The 17,286-nt window shown below is 39.9% G+C and overlaps 1 protein-coding gene across 2 annotated transcripts in view; it reads left to right on the top strand.

Moving 5' to 3' along the window:
• The window catches only part of DAP3 (death associated protein 3), a 35,021-nt gene that overhangs the window by 15,771 nt on the left and 1,964 nt on the right, over positions 1 to 17,286 (top strand). For both annotated transcript variants that reach the window (XM_046682772.1, XM_046682771.1), the window contains exons 2-12: positions 1,563 to 1,644; positions 6,395 to 6,517; positions 8,004 to 8,105; positions 10,233 to 10,341; positions 10,475 to 10,567; positions 11,302 to 11,432; positions 12,103 to 12,183; positions 12,272 to 12,430; positions 13,013 to 13,072; positions 13,555 to 13,644; positions 16,341 to 16,458. In XM_046682772.1, the coding sequence (XP_046538728.1) occupies positions 1,603 to 1,644; positions 6,395 to 6,517; positions 8,004 to 8,105; positions 10,233 to 10,341; positions 10,475 to 10,567; positions 11,302 to 11,432; positions 12,103 to 12,183; positions 12,272 to 12,430; positions 13,013 to 13,072; positions 13,555 to 13,644; positions 16,341 to 16,458 (1,108 nt within the window). In that variant the 5' untranslated portion in view covers positions 1,563 to 1,602. The remainder of the gene's footprint in view (positions 1 to 1,562; positions 1,645 to 6,394; positions 6,518 to 8,003; positions 8,106 to 10,232; positions 10,342 to 10,474; positions 10,568 to 11,301; positions 11,433 to 12,102; positions 12,184 to 12,271; positions 12,431 to 13,012; positions 13,073 to 13,554; positions 13,645 to 16,340; positions 16,459 to 17,286) is intronic.

Genomic DNA, 17,286 nt, shown 5'->3' with positions numbered 1-17,286 from the left:
CTGCATGGGCATTCCAGGAATCTGTATTCTGTTTTATCTTATCCATTGTATTTTTCATCTCTAGTATTTCTGATTGATTCTTCTTTATAGTTTCAATCTCTTTTGTGAAGTAATTCCAGAACTTGTTGACTTGTTTCTCTATATTTCCCTTTACCGCGTTGAGTTTTTTGATGATAGCTATTCTGAATTCATTTTAACTTAGTTTACCTATTTCCAAGTCCTCAGGACATAATTCTGTGATTTTTTGTTTTCCTTTTGGTCTGGAGCTTTTATAAATTGCTGGATGGTAGAGGAGTAGTTTTTGCACATAATGCTACTATTTGGTTGCAGTTAGAGCCTGTTGCCGCTAGATGGGGGTCAAGAACAGCACATTCTGAGCCCTCCACCTTCAGCACTGATGGCGGCGCACAGCGTGGGTTGGGGAGGAGAGGCACTTTCTCTCATGTGGAGACCTGGATTCCGATCAGCTCTCGCTTTCTGGTTTCTTGGGGCCTTGGCTTGATGGGGTTCCCCCACGTGAAAGCTTTCCCCCATTAAAGGATTTCCACTACACCTGTCTGTGGGAGTCCTGGATGATCTCCCAGACGTGCAGCCCCTCCCCCGCTCCTTCCCTCACCCGCGGCACCAATCCCAGTGTCTAGGGGAGGGAGTGAAGATCTCTTACCCCGTTCCAGCTACTCCAAGGGCGGCTCCGGCCTCTCCGCCCTCTGTCATTTGGCTGCTGTGGGTCTCTGATGATCTCTGTGTTATTACGAGTTTTTGATTGGAAAGTAGTTGCTCCTTTTGGTTGTAATTTGGAGGGGAGAGAGTCCCCTGCGGGCTCACTCCACCATGTTGCTCACGTCACTCCCTTTTTCTTTTTTTTTTCAAAGATTGGCACCTGAGCTAACATCTGTTGCCAACCTTCTCTTTTTGCTTGAGGAAGATAGTCTCTGAGCTAACATCTGTGCCCATCTTCCTCTATTTTGTATGTGGGACACTGCCACAGCATGGCTTGATGAAGCGTGTGCAGGTCTGTGCCCAGGATCTGAACTGGCAAACCCTGGGCCACGAAAGCAGAGTGCACAAACCTAACCTCTACACCACCAGGCTAGTGGTGTTTTTACAGTTTTTAGTAATTCATTCTCTACAACTGTGAACATTGTTATATGTATTTCCCAGTGTACATTTATGAGTGATTTTCTAGAATAAATACCAAGGAGTAGAATACTTGGGTCATAGACATGTACATTTTCAACTTTACAAGATAATGCCAAATTTGTATTTACACTCCCATTGACAGTGTGTGAAAGTTCCCAACACTTCATAGCCTCTTTAATGTTTGCTATTTTCTGACTTTTTCATTTTTCCCAATATCGTTGTGAATGGTATCTCATTGTGGAGGTTTTAGTTTACATTTCCTTGATTTGAAATGAGGATGAAAATCTTTTCTTGGGTTTACTAGCCATTTGTATTTCCTTTTCTGTGAAATGTCTGTTTGTGTCTTCTCATTTTTTTATCAATTTGTAGGTATTCTTTATTTAGTCTAGATACTAATCCATTGTGCAAATATCTTTTCCCAGTTCTGGCTTGCCTTTTCACTTCTTTTGAGAGTGCAGGACAATGCTGAAAGGAATGACAAGACTTATCTCCAGGGTCCATAAGGTGAGTCCTAACTGACCTGAATGCTTTGTGCAAACTGTCTTTAGGTGGCTTTCTTGTTTTTAGATGGATTCATTGTATCCAGAGTAAAACTCTCTGGAGAGCTTCAGCTGACTAGTGTGTTAATTTACAAGTTTACACTCAAAAGAACAGTCACAATTCCATTCTTCTGCCCATAAACTTGACCCCCAGCTGCCCTAAAAATCTTCAAATAATAGGTCTCAGTAGAATAGTTGTGCTTGAGAATTTACCAGCCCTAGGAGAATTAACATTTTAAAAAAATAGATGAGCTTGATTGCCATTATCTATATTAACTTTTATTATTCTCTAGTTGGATTAATGATTATCATCCCTTCATGAATTATTTAAAAGAAAAATAGGAGCTGGCCCTGTGGTTGAGTGGTTAAGTTCGCGCGCTCCGCTGCAGGCGGCCCAGTGTTTTGTTGGTTCATATCCTGGGCACAGACATGGCACTGCTCATCAGGCCAGGCTGAGGCAGCGTCCCGCATGCCACAACTAGAAGGACCCACAATGAAGAATATACAACTATGTACCGGGGGGCTTTGGGGAGAGAAAGGAAAAAAATAAAATCTTTTAAAAAATAAATACATAAATAAAAATAAATAAATAAATAAATAAAATAAAAATAAGTTGCCAGTGTAGACCTTTAACGTCTATCTGATAGGTTAATAAAATAATAAAATCATATATTAAAAAAGACCATTCTGTTGCTTTACTTCGTTCTTTCATGTATTTTAGCAAATACCTTCAGTACCTTCCATATGGCAGGTACTCAGGTTTCTAAGATGACTCATTTTACTAGTAATGGTTACTAATTGTTGGGTATTCATTATGTGCCAGGCACTGTGCTAAGTGCTTTATTTCTTTTAATCCTCATGACCAACTCCTGAAGTAGATAATATCTTTGTTTCACAAATTCAGAAGCTGAGGATTAGAACGGCTAAGTAACCTGCCTAAAGCAACACATTAGGAAGTTGTAGAGCCCACACTAGATGCCGGATCTGTCTGACTTCAAAGCATGTGGCCTTAACCACTGTGCTCACAATAGTGCGCGTTATGGTCCACGTTCTCCAGGACCTCAAGGTCCAGTAGTGCAATCATGAATAAATAGTCGTTATAGTATGGTACTGTTACAGCACCCAGGAGGAGCACCTAACCTGGATTAAGTAGGATCCAGAGGAAATCCTCTCAGAGTTAGTCCTGAAGGATGAGAAGTGAGCCAGAGGGCTTAGTCACTTCCATCTGATCATTTAATTATAGATTAGATTGTCTAGAAAAGGAGCCCTTCCTCCCATAGGATTTATCTTTTTTCCAGGGGTTCATGATAAACTTATGTACATAAAATAACCCATAATTATAAAATAAAATGAAAATAAAAGCAAGGATCAACAGAGGGATGGATTCTGCCCTCACATAATTACATTAAAGGCTGAAATTTCTTCCTTAATAGCAGATAAGAAAGACCTGAATTGAAACTGCAGAAAGGTGTCAGTGAGAAGAATTTTGTGCTTTTTGTAGATTGGTTTAGAGTAACCTTGACTGGCTCATGAATGCTGTTCTTTCAGGAACTGCATGATTTTCATTCTGAAACTGTGCAGAGGCAATTGTACATATGGTTGTTTTCCTTGGAAATAAGAGACTAGCTCGGTGATGCCATATATCACACCATAAGAAGGAAGGAATCCATTTTGCTAGCTTTTAATTTGCTGCAAAAAGCATTTAACTAAAAAGTTATAGGATTCTTATAGAAATAGCACCACCTTGTGGCCCTTGAATATCTTTAATTTTCCACTTGGCTGCTACTTTTTTTAAAGACATGGTGTTTTCTCTCCAGTTGAATTGAGAAAATTGAGTAGTATCAGTACTGGGGTGTATTATTCAGATTGCTATGCTGAGGTAACACCCTGAATTCTCATTGGCTTAACACAATAAATGATATTATTTGTGTTGTGTGTATATGTTTTGTTTTGTTTTGTTCTTACTGTTACAATATTTCCAAAATGGTTTGCAGGCAAATGTGGGAGGGGGTAGACATAGGGAGAAGGTTCATCATCTTGGGATGTCATCTCAGCATGTAGATTTTAAGATTGCCATAGCAGGGGAAAAAAGAATTTATACCCACTCTTAACTGGCTCTGACTAGAATTTTTTTTGGTTTTTTTTTTGAGGAAGATTAGTGCTGAGCTAACATCTGCTGCCAATCCTCCTCTTTTTGCTGAGGAAGACTGGCCCTGAGCTAACATCTGTGCCCATCTTCCTCTGCTTTATATGTGGGATGCCTGCCACAGCATGGCTTGCCAAGCGGTGCCATGTCCACACCCAGGATCGGAACCGGCGAACCCTGGGCCACTGAAGCAGAACATGTGAACTTAACCACTGTGCCACCAGGCCAGCCCCTCTGACTAGAATTGATACAAGTTATTTCCATTTACAGCTCATTAGCCAGAAATAATCACATGACCCCGATCTATCTGCAAGGGAGGCTGGAAATGTACAGTATTTAGGTGTTTGATAAACATTGCTCTCTCTGCCATTCTCCAACAAAGTTGGAGCAACTTTATTATTACTTTACCCTTTTACTTCATATTAAATATACAAGTTCTGGTTCAGTGGTTTCTGGGTGCAGTTCACTGAGTTGCATGTAGTACGATTTACTTTCACTTAGTTGGCTGCTTCACACGCTCCCCCATTATGTGTCCTTAATGAAAGATTCTTTATTCCAGGGCACAAGTATGAAGTATTTGTGGTGTGTTAGGTATTTGGAGAAGGAGCTACAGAGAGGAATAAAATCTGATCCCTTCTCTTCCAAGTGTGTGTGGACTAGAATGGGAGACAAACTTATGTGCAAGATAACATGATATAATAAAAAGAATAGAGATTTTGGTGTTAGACGAACTTTGATTTGAATTCTGATTTTACCACCTACCAACTCTGTGACCTTAGGTAAAATTACTTAACTTCCCTGAACCGCGGTTTCCCCCATCATAAAACAGGCATAATATTCAACCTATATTCTAGGATTCTTGACTCAAAAATAATGGCTGTAAAACACTGTATTGCCTGGCATGTAATAGGTACTGAGTTAACAAAAGCCATGAATGCAGTTCAAGGCAGAGTAAAAATGCCATGCAATACAAAGAAAGTGCTATCAGCAGAGAGGGAAAGATAATTACTTTTGGCTGGAGGTGTCTAGCAAATCTTCACAGAGGATGTGACATTTGAGATGAACCTTAAAGGATAAGTAAGGTTTAAACAGAGAGAGAGGGAAGTTGAAGTAGAATGAGCAGAAGCATAGAAACATAAAAGTGAATAATGTTTTAGCATATGAATAGAGTATAGAGTTCATGACGGGATGAGACTGGAAAGGTAGATTGAAGTCATCACATCGGCCTTGATAATCATGCTAAGGCCTTCGAGACTTATTTTGACATTAGTCAGGAACCATTCAAGCTTTTTGATTAGCTGAAGATTAAACCTATTATTTGGGAGGACAAATCTTTAGACTATGAAAGATGAAGAGTCAAAGATTTAGAGGTAAAGATACCAGTTAGAATGTCGTTATGGAGTTTAAGATCCTCTTATAAAATGGGTATAAGAGTTATGAGGGGTGGTATAAAAATAGTATACATTGCTGCACTCGTGAAGCTGCATGGTGAGACTGAATATAACCTACAGGCAGCTTTCACATTACCTATTGATTTACCAAGCAACTTCCTTAATTCAGCAAGCTCTCACATCCTCATTCTGCTTCTGCTGGCTTCTAATCTTTCCCTTGTAATGGGCATCTTTTCACTTCTACATGAGGTCTGTTATCACTAAGCTCAGCTTGGGGGTTCTCCACTTAGCACTTTTTCAGATTTGTTTCTTGAAATCTCATCCTCTCCCTCGACTCCTCCCCACTTCAGAGGCTTCCGTGTGCAGTTCACTGACTTGCCCGTAGAGCAGTTTATTTTCACTTAGTTGGATGCTTTACACACTCCCTCGTTACATGTCCTTAATGAAAGATTCTTTATCCCAGGGCACAGCTAGCATTATTGTGGGGAGTGTAATTATACCTATCAAATAGCAACATTGCACCGATCCCCTAGTAACTGAGGTGACTGTGATTGCTAAACAGCTGAGGATCATACCGTACTGGCCACCATTCATTACTGTGGACAAGAGCATTAAACGGAGTCTCCTGCTTTAGGTTGTTAATAGCTATGCTCTGCTCCAGAACAATCTCTAACAGAATCGTTTGTTTCCATATGGAACAGAGCCATGACACAGCAACACAACACATTCAGAATATGAATAATGTGATTGGACTTAGAGAATTATAAATAATAACAAGGATTTGTTTTACACAAAACTAAAATGTATGGTAGTGACATTTTTCCCTGTTGCAGACATGGCTTAAAACCTCATTGTTGGGGCCGGCCCCGTGGCCAAGTGGTTGGGTTCGCGTGCTCTGCTTCAGCAGCCCAGGGTTTCGCCAGTTCAGATCCTGGGTGTGGACATGGCACTGCTCATTGGTCCATGTCGAGGTGGTGTCCCACATACCACAACTAGAAGGACCCACAACTAAAATATACAACTATGTACTGGGGTGATTTGGGGGAAAAAAGCAGGAAAAAAGTAGATTGGCAGTTGTTAGTTCAGACGCCAATCTTTAAAAAAAGAAAAACCTTATTGTTGTAGCAAGCATAAAAAACCTGATAATTCCAGAACACTAAAGTGGTTTCTTTTTTTAGTTGGACGCTGGACATTTTTTGCACACGGGGAGCCAGGCACCACAAAACCTTGCTGCTCATCTGGATAATCAGGTTCCAGTTGAGAGTCCCAGAGCTGTTTCCCGCACCAGTGAGAGTGACCCGGTGAGTTGCTGATGTATATTTGGATTTTTTTCAGGGCATATAATTTGTGTTGCTGTCATTTTACGTATCAGGAAAACTGAAACCCAAAGAAGCTAAGCAGGTTTACATATAGTCAGACAAGACACACGAGACAGCATTCTGGAACCCACATCTTCCCCTTCCCTGCCTGATACTGTGGTAACATCAAACACTCAGGCAAGTCAGTCCCTATCTGCTCTGATTTAATCCCTACTATTAAACTGACCTCCTGCCAAAGGATTTGTTGGGCATAGATTAGGTACATAGTACCTTAAGTAATTAAGGTATTAAGTCAATTCCTTAGAAGTTAAATGTAGCAGTTATTATTGATCTTTTCTGTATGATTGGTCAGCAAACTTTTCCTTAAAGGACCAGACAGTAAATATTTTAGGCTTAGGAGCCAAAGTGGTCTCTGTCACAACTACTTAGCTCTGCCATAAACAAATGGCTATGACTGTGTTGCGTAAAACTTTTATTTACAGAAACGGGTAGCCAGCCATAGTTTACCAACCCTGGTAGGGAGAAGCCTAAAGAAAGCAACTTACTTGCCCGACATCACATAGCAGAGCAGGTACAGAACCCAGTTTTCCTGATAACCAATCTGGTACTATTTTCTACCTTTCTAAGTGGATTTCCTAGTGTCTTGAGAGGGCACTAACTTGATTTATTGAGAAGAGCAGCATTTAAAGTGAAGTTTGTCAGCAGAAGCCAGGATTCCAGCAGTATCCAGTGTTGCATTTTCTACTTCAGGTCCCATTAGGCTAGATGTTGATTTCTTTTCTCCTTCCGCATTATTACTGCTGCCTCTCATAAATGAAATTAGTTGTGTGGTCTGTGCTTAAATGTGAAGGGAACCAATAGCTTTTTTCTCTCTTTTTGTCCCTACCCCTACCCTCTGAGTCTCCCCATCTTAACATATGCTGTGCATGTGGGAGGGAAAAAAATAACTCATTACCCAAAACACCATCTCAGCAGGGTGTGTTTTATTTACATCTCTAGCATTCACCTACTTTCACAAGCACAAAATGAAATAGACTAAGTGAATGAAGTCATTGAAGTGTCTTTCAGCTTTCCCTGTAATTGTAGTCCCTTTATCTGCCAGTTCCTCTGGGGTTTCTATGGGAACAGGGGCATGCAGATGATCTTGTCACATGACTGGAGCATCTCTATACACAGCACAGAAGAATCCAGATGGCAAGAATTGTCTTTGCTCCCTTCATATCTAGGGTTTATGTTGCTGAGCAACTGGCTTCATCATTCAGGCCAACACCAGCTTTATATACACATTGTGAATTTGGGGACAACAACCAGTATTTTTTTGTCTGCGATAAGAAATGAAAGATATCTTTTCTAGCTCTGAGAGATGAATGTTTCCTCAATATGGCCTAGCAGGCCCCTTCCACTTGTTCAAAGTCTTTGCCGCTTTGTCTGTGACCCCATTATACCTGTTTGCATTTTTGTTTCATAGGCCAAGCATGGGGAGCAGCATGAGGGTCAGCACTACAACATACCTCTCCAGGATCTGAAGGCTGTATTCCCCCATGGCCTGCCACCTCGCTTTGTAATGCAGGTGCTCAAAACAGGGGAAGGAATGGGAGGGAGCCCAGAACACAAGCTGTTAATAGCAGAGGGGTGGGATTAAATGAGAAGAAAACTATAAAAGATGAAATTTGAATCTAAAAAAAAGGTAAATTCAGCTATTGATTATCTTTTATAAATAGTGCTGTTACTATAATTACTTGAAGCCAGTGTTTATCTGCGGTTAACCTCTTTAAATCCTTTTTGGAGCCAGGCAAACTATTCTTAAAGAAACAAACAATATCTTGCTATTTTCCTTGTGTTAATCAACAGATTTCTAGAAACTTTGGCATTCAAATAATTTTTAAAAATAAATTTAATATTTGCCTTATCAAAATATCATAAAAATACTTAACGTGCTGTAGAAAAACAAAATCATAATATATTCCTGAGCCAAATAGAAGTGATATTTGGATTAGATGCATCTTTGTTGTTCTTCAGTCTCACAGATTTTCAGAAAATGTAGTTTTGTGGTCATAACTTCAACCCAAAGAGTGTAATCTTGGGTGCTTTATAGCCATTGAAAGAATTCATGATTAAATGTAACCATACTTTATTGGTATAATTGGTTCTTTTGACGAACTCCTGCTGAATTATTGTCAGCCTCAGAAATTATTCTTTCTTAACGAAATATCAAACTTGACCATGCAGCTGATTTTTAGCCCAAGAGCCAGAGGATGTCATTTCTTCACCATGCTTTATTTTAAGAAGTTAAATGAGACACCAATAAGGAGCTAATTCTAGACATAGACAGCTTTGTCATCAAGAATTTTGGTAGGGGCCAGCCCCGTGGCCGAGTGGTTAGGTTCGCGCACTCTGCTTGGGCAGCCCAGGGTTTCCCAGTTTGGATCCTGGGCGTGGACCTAACACCGCTCATCAAGCCACGCTGAGGCAGCATCCCACATGCCACAACTAGAAAGACCCACAACTAAAAATATACAGCTATGTACTGGGGGGTGTTGGGGAGAAGAAGGAAAAATCAAAAATTTAAAATAAAAAAAAGAATCTTGTTAAGTTTGGAAATAGGACACAACCAGAAGAAATAATCTGTAATGGCACTTTAAACTGTTCCAAGACATTCATAGTACAATCTCTAGCTTCAGGGTTGTGGGGGCCTAACTTTAATTAACCATTCAGGTTGCTTTCAGAATGGCTTAACCACCAGTGTTTTGGAGAGAATTACTCATACATTCTTTCCATAATTTGCGTTTACGTAAAGGCCAACTCCCTTACCATTGTTTGTGTATTTTAGTACTGTCATATTACCTAATATGGCATTTCTGTTTTAATATCTGTAGCGTGTTTTTGAAGGTTTCACTTTCCATTGAGTTTGCACTAACTTGTCAAGTCCTTCTCCAATCCAGTTGTTTGCTTACGATTTCTTTAAAAAATACATTATTTTAATCCTTATCTGATATGCTTGCAAATAGTATTTGTTAGATATTTATTCTTACCATAGACATGATTAAATATTTTATTTGCAAATCACTTTTACACATATCAGTGCTTCCCAAATTTTTCCACCAAAGTATTCCCAGAGGCAAAAAGGGAATAAACTTTATGTGTCAATTCTCTGGTGTGTCTGTGTGCTGGTAGTGTCTAGCCTCACAGCTCTGGGGCAGTTGGTCACACCTGCCCTGAGCTGCCATGTGTGTAGTTCTAGAGAAGAGTCTAAATGGTTATAGTAGTAAGAATTAGCTAAAAATAAATTTCAAGGAATTAATATTTATTCAGTGTTTACCATGTGTCAGATACTTTGTTAAGCATTTCACGTGCTTTTAATATTGACATCAGCCCTAAGTGGTATACATAGTTATGTTATGAGATGTCTGGATTATTTGTGGATTTCAACCAGCTGATGTAATATCTGTGCTGCTTTTACAGAAACAATCAAAAGCTCACTGTTACGTTACTTGGTGTGGGATAATGTGCTTCAGTTTTTAGATCAATTATATGGACAGATTTTCAAATTCAATACCAACCCAACCTCTCCTATCTGAATAAATGAAAAATATGCAATTTGGTGCTCTGGTTGCTATATTAGCCTCAGTCTATATACTAAGAACTGTCTAGAAGTCCCACACCCCACCCTCTCCTTCCTCCTTCCCTATTTTGTTAGGTGAAGACATTCAATGAAGCTTGCCTGATGGTAAGGAAACCAGCGCTAGAGCTTCTGCATTACCTGAAAAATACCAATTTTGCTCATCCAGCTGTACGATATGTTCTCTGTATCCTTTCCTGCCTGCCTGGGCTGTCTTGAGCCAACGCTTTCCTCAAATGAGGCAAAAGAAGAAATGCAAGAGCACTACTTGTTGACAGAAGTGTCCCTGCTGGTGATGTTTTCTTTAACAAGTGCTTTAGATGGGGAGAAGGGAACAGGAAAAACCCTCAGTCTTTGCCATATTATTCATTTCTGTGCAAAACAGGACTGGCTGATACTGCATATTCCAGATGGTAAGACTTCCTATCTTCACTCTGTCAGGGTTAGTTATCCTGTTACTGTGGTAGGTTGTGGCTTTAATTTTCTGACAGGGCTCTGCTGGCTAAGGGAAAGGCCTTTGCTCCAGGTGCAGAGTGGTCTGAGCTAATTCATCATGATTTTTTCATACTACTGACAAGCAGGTTGCAAGGTGAAGTAAACGCAACAAGAGGAAATTCAGCTAAAAGCTTCCTGGAGGGTTTTGATGATAATAATGAAAGATTTTGGCCCAACAGCCCCCACTTTGATATGTAATGCCCAAGAGCATAAACTCCCACCTTAGAGGTCATCACAGGCTTTAGTATCATCAGTCAACAATTTTGAGTACCCACAGAGCCTTTGACATGGTACTGTTTTTCAGCATTCTAGAGTTGTCAGCATGGATCTTAAAAATTTAAACTCCCATACTTTGCATATATCCCTCCTTGTTTTGTTCAATGTTGTGTGCATCTACATTTTCTAACTATCTTTGTAAACTGCCAGGAAGCTGAAGTGACCTTTAATCCACCTGGTATGCCTTGTGTATTCATTGTAATGATAATGTTTAATCTAAGATGGACCAGACAAAAAAGTAAACCTCTGAAACAAGAGGGCTTTAAGAAAAATATATGAGAATCTAAAGTCATTTCCTATAACCTAAAAAGGCTTAGAGTATTTTGAGTTAAATACAGTCAGTTCCTGCCTGGTTTGTTTTCTTGTGCCCTTTTAGCACATCTTTGGGTGAAAAACTGCCGGAATCTTCTACAGTCCACCTACAACAAACAGCGTTTGGATCAACCTTTAGAGGCTTCGATCTGGCTGAAGAATTTCAAAACTGCAAATGAGCGTTTCTTGAGTCAGGTGACTAAACTCCCAGAAGTTTAGTGACGGACATTCTTTAAATAGATTTTAATCTTTGTGCCCTGAGTACCCGTAAACTATGGAGAACTAGTATTGTAGTTGGGAATAACTGTACCATTTGGGGTTTTTTTCCCCCGCACATTTTACTCACAGAGAGCTCACAACCTGAAACTCATTTATCCATGTGAAATAATGAGGCAGCAATAATTCTCATCTTGTGGGTACAAAAGTGGAGAACAGATTGATTCATTGACTTTTCCAAGGTCACAGCCTCCAATCCTCTAAAACAAATTTTCAACTGTATAATTTTCTCCACATAAGATCTTTTTCGGAACCAGAATTGTATTGGTAAAATTGTTTAACAGTGCCTGGATACGCTCTCTAGGCCAGGGGTTTTCAACTCTGGATATAAATCAGAATCACCTAGGAGCTTGTTAAAAATGCGGATGCCAAGGCCTCATCCTGGACCTTTTTAGTCAGACTCTCTTTTTAAGCTCTGGGCATAAAGAGGCTAGAAAGCTTTCACTTCCATACTGAGGTCTCTTACAGAGCTTGAAAAATAGATTAAAAAATGGCTCCTAACAACCTTAGCCTCCTACCTTCTCAGCTAGGGATGGGTTCATCCTTAGGCTGAGTAGCCTTTTTTGATTTTTATTTTGTTTGTTTTTAGATAAAAGTTCAAGAGAAGTATGTCTGGAATAAGCGAGAAAGCACTGAGAAAGGCAGTCCTCTGGGAGAAGTAGTTGAACAGGTATAAAAAAGACACTGAATGTGTACTGCGTCATAACCAGAGAAGGCCTCTGCTAGGACTATAAGCCACCGTCTCTCTTTCCCTACAGGGCATAACGCGAGTGAGGAACGCCACAGATGCAGTTGGGATTGTGCTCAAAGAGCTAAAGAGGCAAAGTTCTTCGGGTATTTTTCACCTCCTGGTGGCAGTGGATGGAGTCAATGCTCTCTGGGGAAGGACCACCCTGAAAAGAGAAGATAAAAGCCCAGTAGGAAAACTGAGTTTCTCTATTCTGGTTTCTCTGATTTCTGATACCATCATGTATGTAGGCTAGGATGTAGCCTTGTAGACCATTCAATCAATATATTTTCTTCCCTGAGGAGTATTTGAATTAAGATGTATAGTGAAAATAGCATCAGAAGGAGAAGGTGATGCCGAGTTCCACCATCCATTGAAAACTAAGGGAGAGTATTTTGAAAAGAGCATGAAGCTACGTTTTCTTTCTTTGTCAATTTTTTCTTCCTGTTTTCTTTTCAAAATGAGGCTATGTGATCTGAGTGGAAAAGATCAGAAGCTTCAAGGAAGGGGGTGGTTTGGGGCAGTGGGTGTTTTCTCCCGGGGTGACTGTTTTTAATCTGCAGAAGCATGGCAGTTTCAGGGCCGGTGGCTAGGTAGCTTGTCTCAGAGGTTGTACCTTCAGGCACTAAGTAGTAGTTGAGGATTTTTCAGTTGTTGTCAATTCATTTGTCTCAGGGGAGCATCCAGGCAAAGCAAGTAATGATCTCTTCTCCCCCTGTCCCTGTCTCTCCCGGCCCTCTCTCCTCTGTTGTACACACTGACGGACGTGCAGATTGCCCCAGAGGAACTAGCGCTCATCTACAACCTGAGGAAAATGGTGAAGAATGATTGGGTGAGTGCGTATGCCTAACACATTTCAGAAGGAAATGGATTTTCATTTTAAAGACCTTCAGCACCTTGCTAATACTTTCCAGCCCCTAATTTTAGGGACAGAAAATTCTTATATCTTATTTAATTCCCATAACTGTGCCAAGATGAAAATCTATGTATTTGGTTTCTCATCTTTCCATTTGACTGCAGTAAGCATATTCAAAACCATTTTATTTAAATTTTGGCATAATTTTATTTTACCTGCAATTGTTCAAAGTGTTTTTATATCTTCTTATCAACTTTGGAAAAGATTTTCATAAATTTTAGATCATGTAGCAATTTATTGTCAGAGCCAAATCTAGAAGTAATAACCAACGCAGTTGACATTTAACTGTGCTAGGCCACACCGCCATACCAGTGCATGGCAAAAAAAATCTACAGATGATCAAAATACATTCTTCTATCTTTTTCAGCTTTTTCTAATTTGGCTTTTCCTCATTTCAGCACGGAGGCGCCATTGTGTTGACTTTGAGCCAGACTGGATCTGTCTTTAAGCCTCGGAAAGCCTTTCTGCCCCAGGAGTTGCTGGGAAAGGTCAGATCATTGGAAAATTGGTTTCCCCTTAGTCATTTTGTCTAAAGAGAGACTTTTTCTTTTTTTTTGACATAATTTCAGATTTTGAGAAAAATAGTATTTCTGTATGACTTCACCCAGATTCCTAAAATGTTAAGACTTTACCATATTTGCTTTCTTTCTTTCCCCCGACCCCAAGAAGGTTAGCCATGAGCTAACATCTGCCAGTCCTCCTCTTTTTCCTGAGGAAGACTGGCCCTGAGCTAACATCCGTGCACATCTTCCTCCTCTTTATACGTGGGACACCTGTCACAGCATGGCTTGTCAAGTGGTGCCATGTCTGCACCCGGGATCCAAACCAGGGAACCCTGGGCCGCCGAAGCGGAACGTGCGCACTTAACCGCTGCGCCACCAGGCCGGCCCACCATATTTGCTTTATTTTTCTCTCGCTCTCCATCTTTTTTCCTGAATTATGTGACAGTAACCTGAGACATGATGCCTGTTTTTCTCTTAAAAATGTCTATTTCCTAAAATCAAAGATATTCTAACATATCACCACAACACAATTATCAGGATATTGACATCAATATAATACTGTTACCTAATCTATGAACCTTATTCTTATTTTTCCAGGTATCCCAATATCCTTTACAGAAAAAGAAAGTCCTGGATAATGCATTGCATTCATTTGTCATGTCTCCTCAGTCTCCTTTAATCTGGACCCTTCCTCAGTCCTTGTCTTTTATAACTTTTGTATTTCTATTTTTGAAGAGTACATGCCAGTTATCTTATGGATTATTGTATGGAGTTGTCTCATTTTTTTCCTAATTATATATGATGTTAGAAGTGATGTTGTATCTTCTCAGTGCATAATATCAGGAGGCACAGAAAACCTATTTCTCCTATTACTGACAGTGTTAACTTGGAACACTTAGTTCAGGTGGGGTCCACCTGTTATCTTCTCAGTAAAGTTACTATTTTCCTTTTGTAAGGAGTAAGTATCTTATGGAGATATACTTTGAGACTAGGTAAATATCCTGTTACTCCTCAAACTTACCATTATTAGTTTTAGTATCCATTGGTTATTCAGTTATTCTAAATCAGTTATTATGATAATTGTAAAATGGGTATTTCCTCGCTCCATCATTTCTTCTAAATATATCAGTTGGCTTTCTATTATATGCAAGAACTTTCCTTTATCCCTTATGTATTGATTTGTTTTGGCGTAGACATGTGGATTCTTATTTAATGGGTTCCAAACCTTTACTATCATTATTTATTTTGGTATTTAAATTATCCCAGATTTGGCTAGTAGGAGCCCCTTCAAGCTGGCTTCTGTGTCCTTTTAACATGTCCCCATCATTCTTTAAGCACTTCTTAATTTTGGCACAACAGCATGTTCCAGACTCATCTTGTACTTTGCACGCCCCAGTCCTAGAATCAGCCATTTCTCCAAGGAGCGTTGGTTCATTTAGAGGATAGTGGTATTTAGAAACCAAGAGCTGAGTGTAGGTGGACTCATTGCTGCTAGGGTGCCACTTCTTCTAGGCCCTCGAGCAGAGTCAGTAAATAGATGTATGTGATACTCATACATGCGTGCCTGCGTGTATGCGCATGTGTATGTATATGTACTGTATGCATATATGTTTATATATATACGTCCATACACATCTATATCTGTTTCTCTATTTATATTAAAAACTATGAGTTCATACTGATACTTCCACTTCAAGGCTAGCATCACAGTATTCATTATATCCTTCCCCCTTTCCATATTTGTAACCCTCATCTCCAACAATAAGAAATCTGCCTATTATCCACGCTATATTTACTTATTAGCTCAATCTTAGATTACAGCAGAAGTAGTTTCAGAATTGCTAACCCTTCACTCTATAAAAAAGAACCGTGAACGACAGCGTAGTATCTGTTTAGTTTTTGTCTTTAGCCTAAGGCTCTCTAGTCCAGATACTCCATTCACAAGTTAACTTGGGTTAGTTTCCCCCTCCCTTCACTGTTGTGTTTGGAATTTGAAATACAGTTTGATTGATTCAATTGTTTCAGTTTGTGTTCCATTTAGGGCCTTTTCCCCCATCCTTGTTAATTTTATTTATTTTCTGTTTTTGAGTATATGAACTGTTGGAACTGTTGTTGACTGTGGAAGTCAGAACCGTAAGAAAAATCAGAATATATATATGTATGTGTTTATGTATATACACATTCAGATAAGTGGCATCCTCCCCTCAAGCATTATTTCTTTTTTAAATATAATGTTTGTGGCCATAGAGAGCAACAGTAGCCAGCTGCTCTGTGCAGAGCCCTGTACTTACAAGGCAGGGTAGCTGGAGAGTGAGAAGTAGAGTAGAATAGAAAAAAAGTGAAGACCTTGCCATCAAAATGTTGAGATAGGGCAGCCTGGTTGCGCAGAGGTTAAGTGCGCACGTTCTGCTTTGGCAGCCCGGGGTTCACCAGTTCGGATCCCAGGTGCAGACATGGCACCACTTGACAAGCCATGCTGTGGTAGGCGTCCCACATATAAAGTAGAGGAATATGGGCACAGATGTTAGCTCAGGGCCAGTCTTCCTCAGCAAAAAGAGGAGGATTGGCGGCAGATGTTAGCTCAGGGCTAATCTTCCTCAAAAAAAAAAAAAAGTTGAAATAACATTGATCTCTCTGCTGATTTGTCGCTTAACAAATACTCTATCGTTTTTCTTCTCCAGGAAGGATTTGATACCCTGGATCCCTTTATTCCCATCCTGGTTTCCAACTATAACCCAAAGGAATTTGAAAGTTGTATTCAGTATTATTTGGAGAACAGTTGGCTTCAACATGAGAAAGGTCAGTTGTTTAATTTTTTCCTATCAGGGCTTTGTGCTCACAGAAGAGTCCCACTGAGTCAGAGCCTTCATTTCTTCTTCCCTCAGCAGAAGCCAGTAATTTGTATTTCATCTTTTTTCTTTTTATCTTGACTTCTTTCTGGCTGATTAGATGGTACAGAAAGGTATAGGGATGGGGGGTGGTTAAGGTTTAATTTACAAAAAACGTTGTAACTCTCCCTGAATTCTCATATTACTCTAGAATAAGATACTCATGCTAAAAGAGGAGGCCAGGCTAAGCCCAGCCACTGGGCAGTTTCCAGATGTTTGGGTTGCTGTCATAGTCCAGCATCGTTGCACTTATTCATCATTCAACAAACTTTGGTTGAGAGACTAATGTGCTAGGACACAGAATAATTGATACTGTGTGAGAGGCTACCCCAGCACCAAACCAAATCCTTGCTATACCTGTCCTAGTATCTGTTTATGAAGGCATTCCAGCTGTTCATTTTACCCTTACTTTGACCGGGGGTGGGGAGGCTAGGGGGCATGCAGAGGAACAGTAAGACTGCACTATCACTAGGTAATAGAGAATTAACTGCCATTGGAATAAGTTAATATTGGCCTGGAGGGCAGAGTGTAAAGCAGCTGCAGCATGGTGGGCTGGGAGGCACAGGGGGGAGATTCCTAAGGGGGCTGGAAGATTTGACAAAGTCCTAAATTCAAGAAGATATATATTCTTGGAACAGAGGGAGAGAAAGATGCTGGATTGGAGGAATAGAGACAGTAAAGGAAATTATCCATAGAAAAATTAATAATAGTTTATTGGGATAAAGGATGTAAAACTGAG

Source organism: Equus quagga, chromosome 13, assembly GCF_021613505.1.
Source record: "Equus quagga isolate Etosha38 chromosome 13, UCLA_HA_Equagga_1.0, whole genome shotgun sequence".
NCBI lineage: Eukaryota > Metazoa > Chordata > Mammalia > Perissodactyla > Equidae > Equus > Equus quagga.
This window is presented reverse-complemented; position numbering and strand designations above follow the sequence as displayed.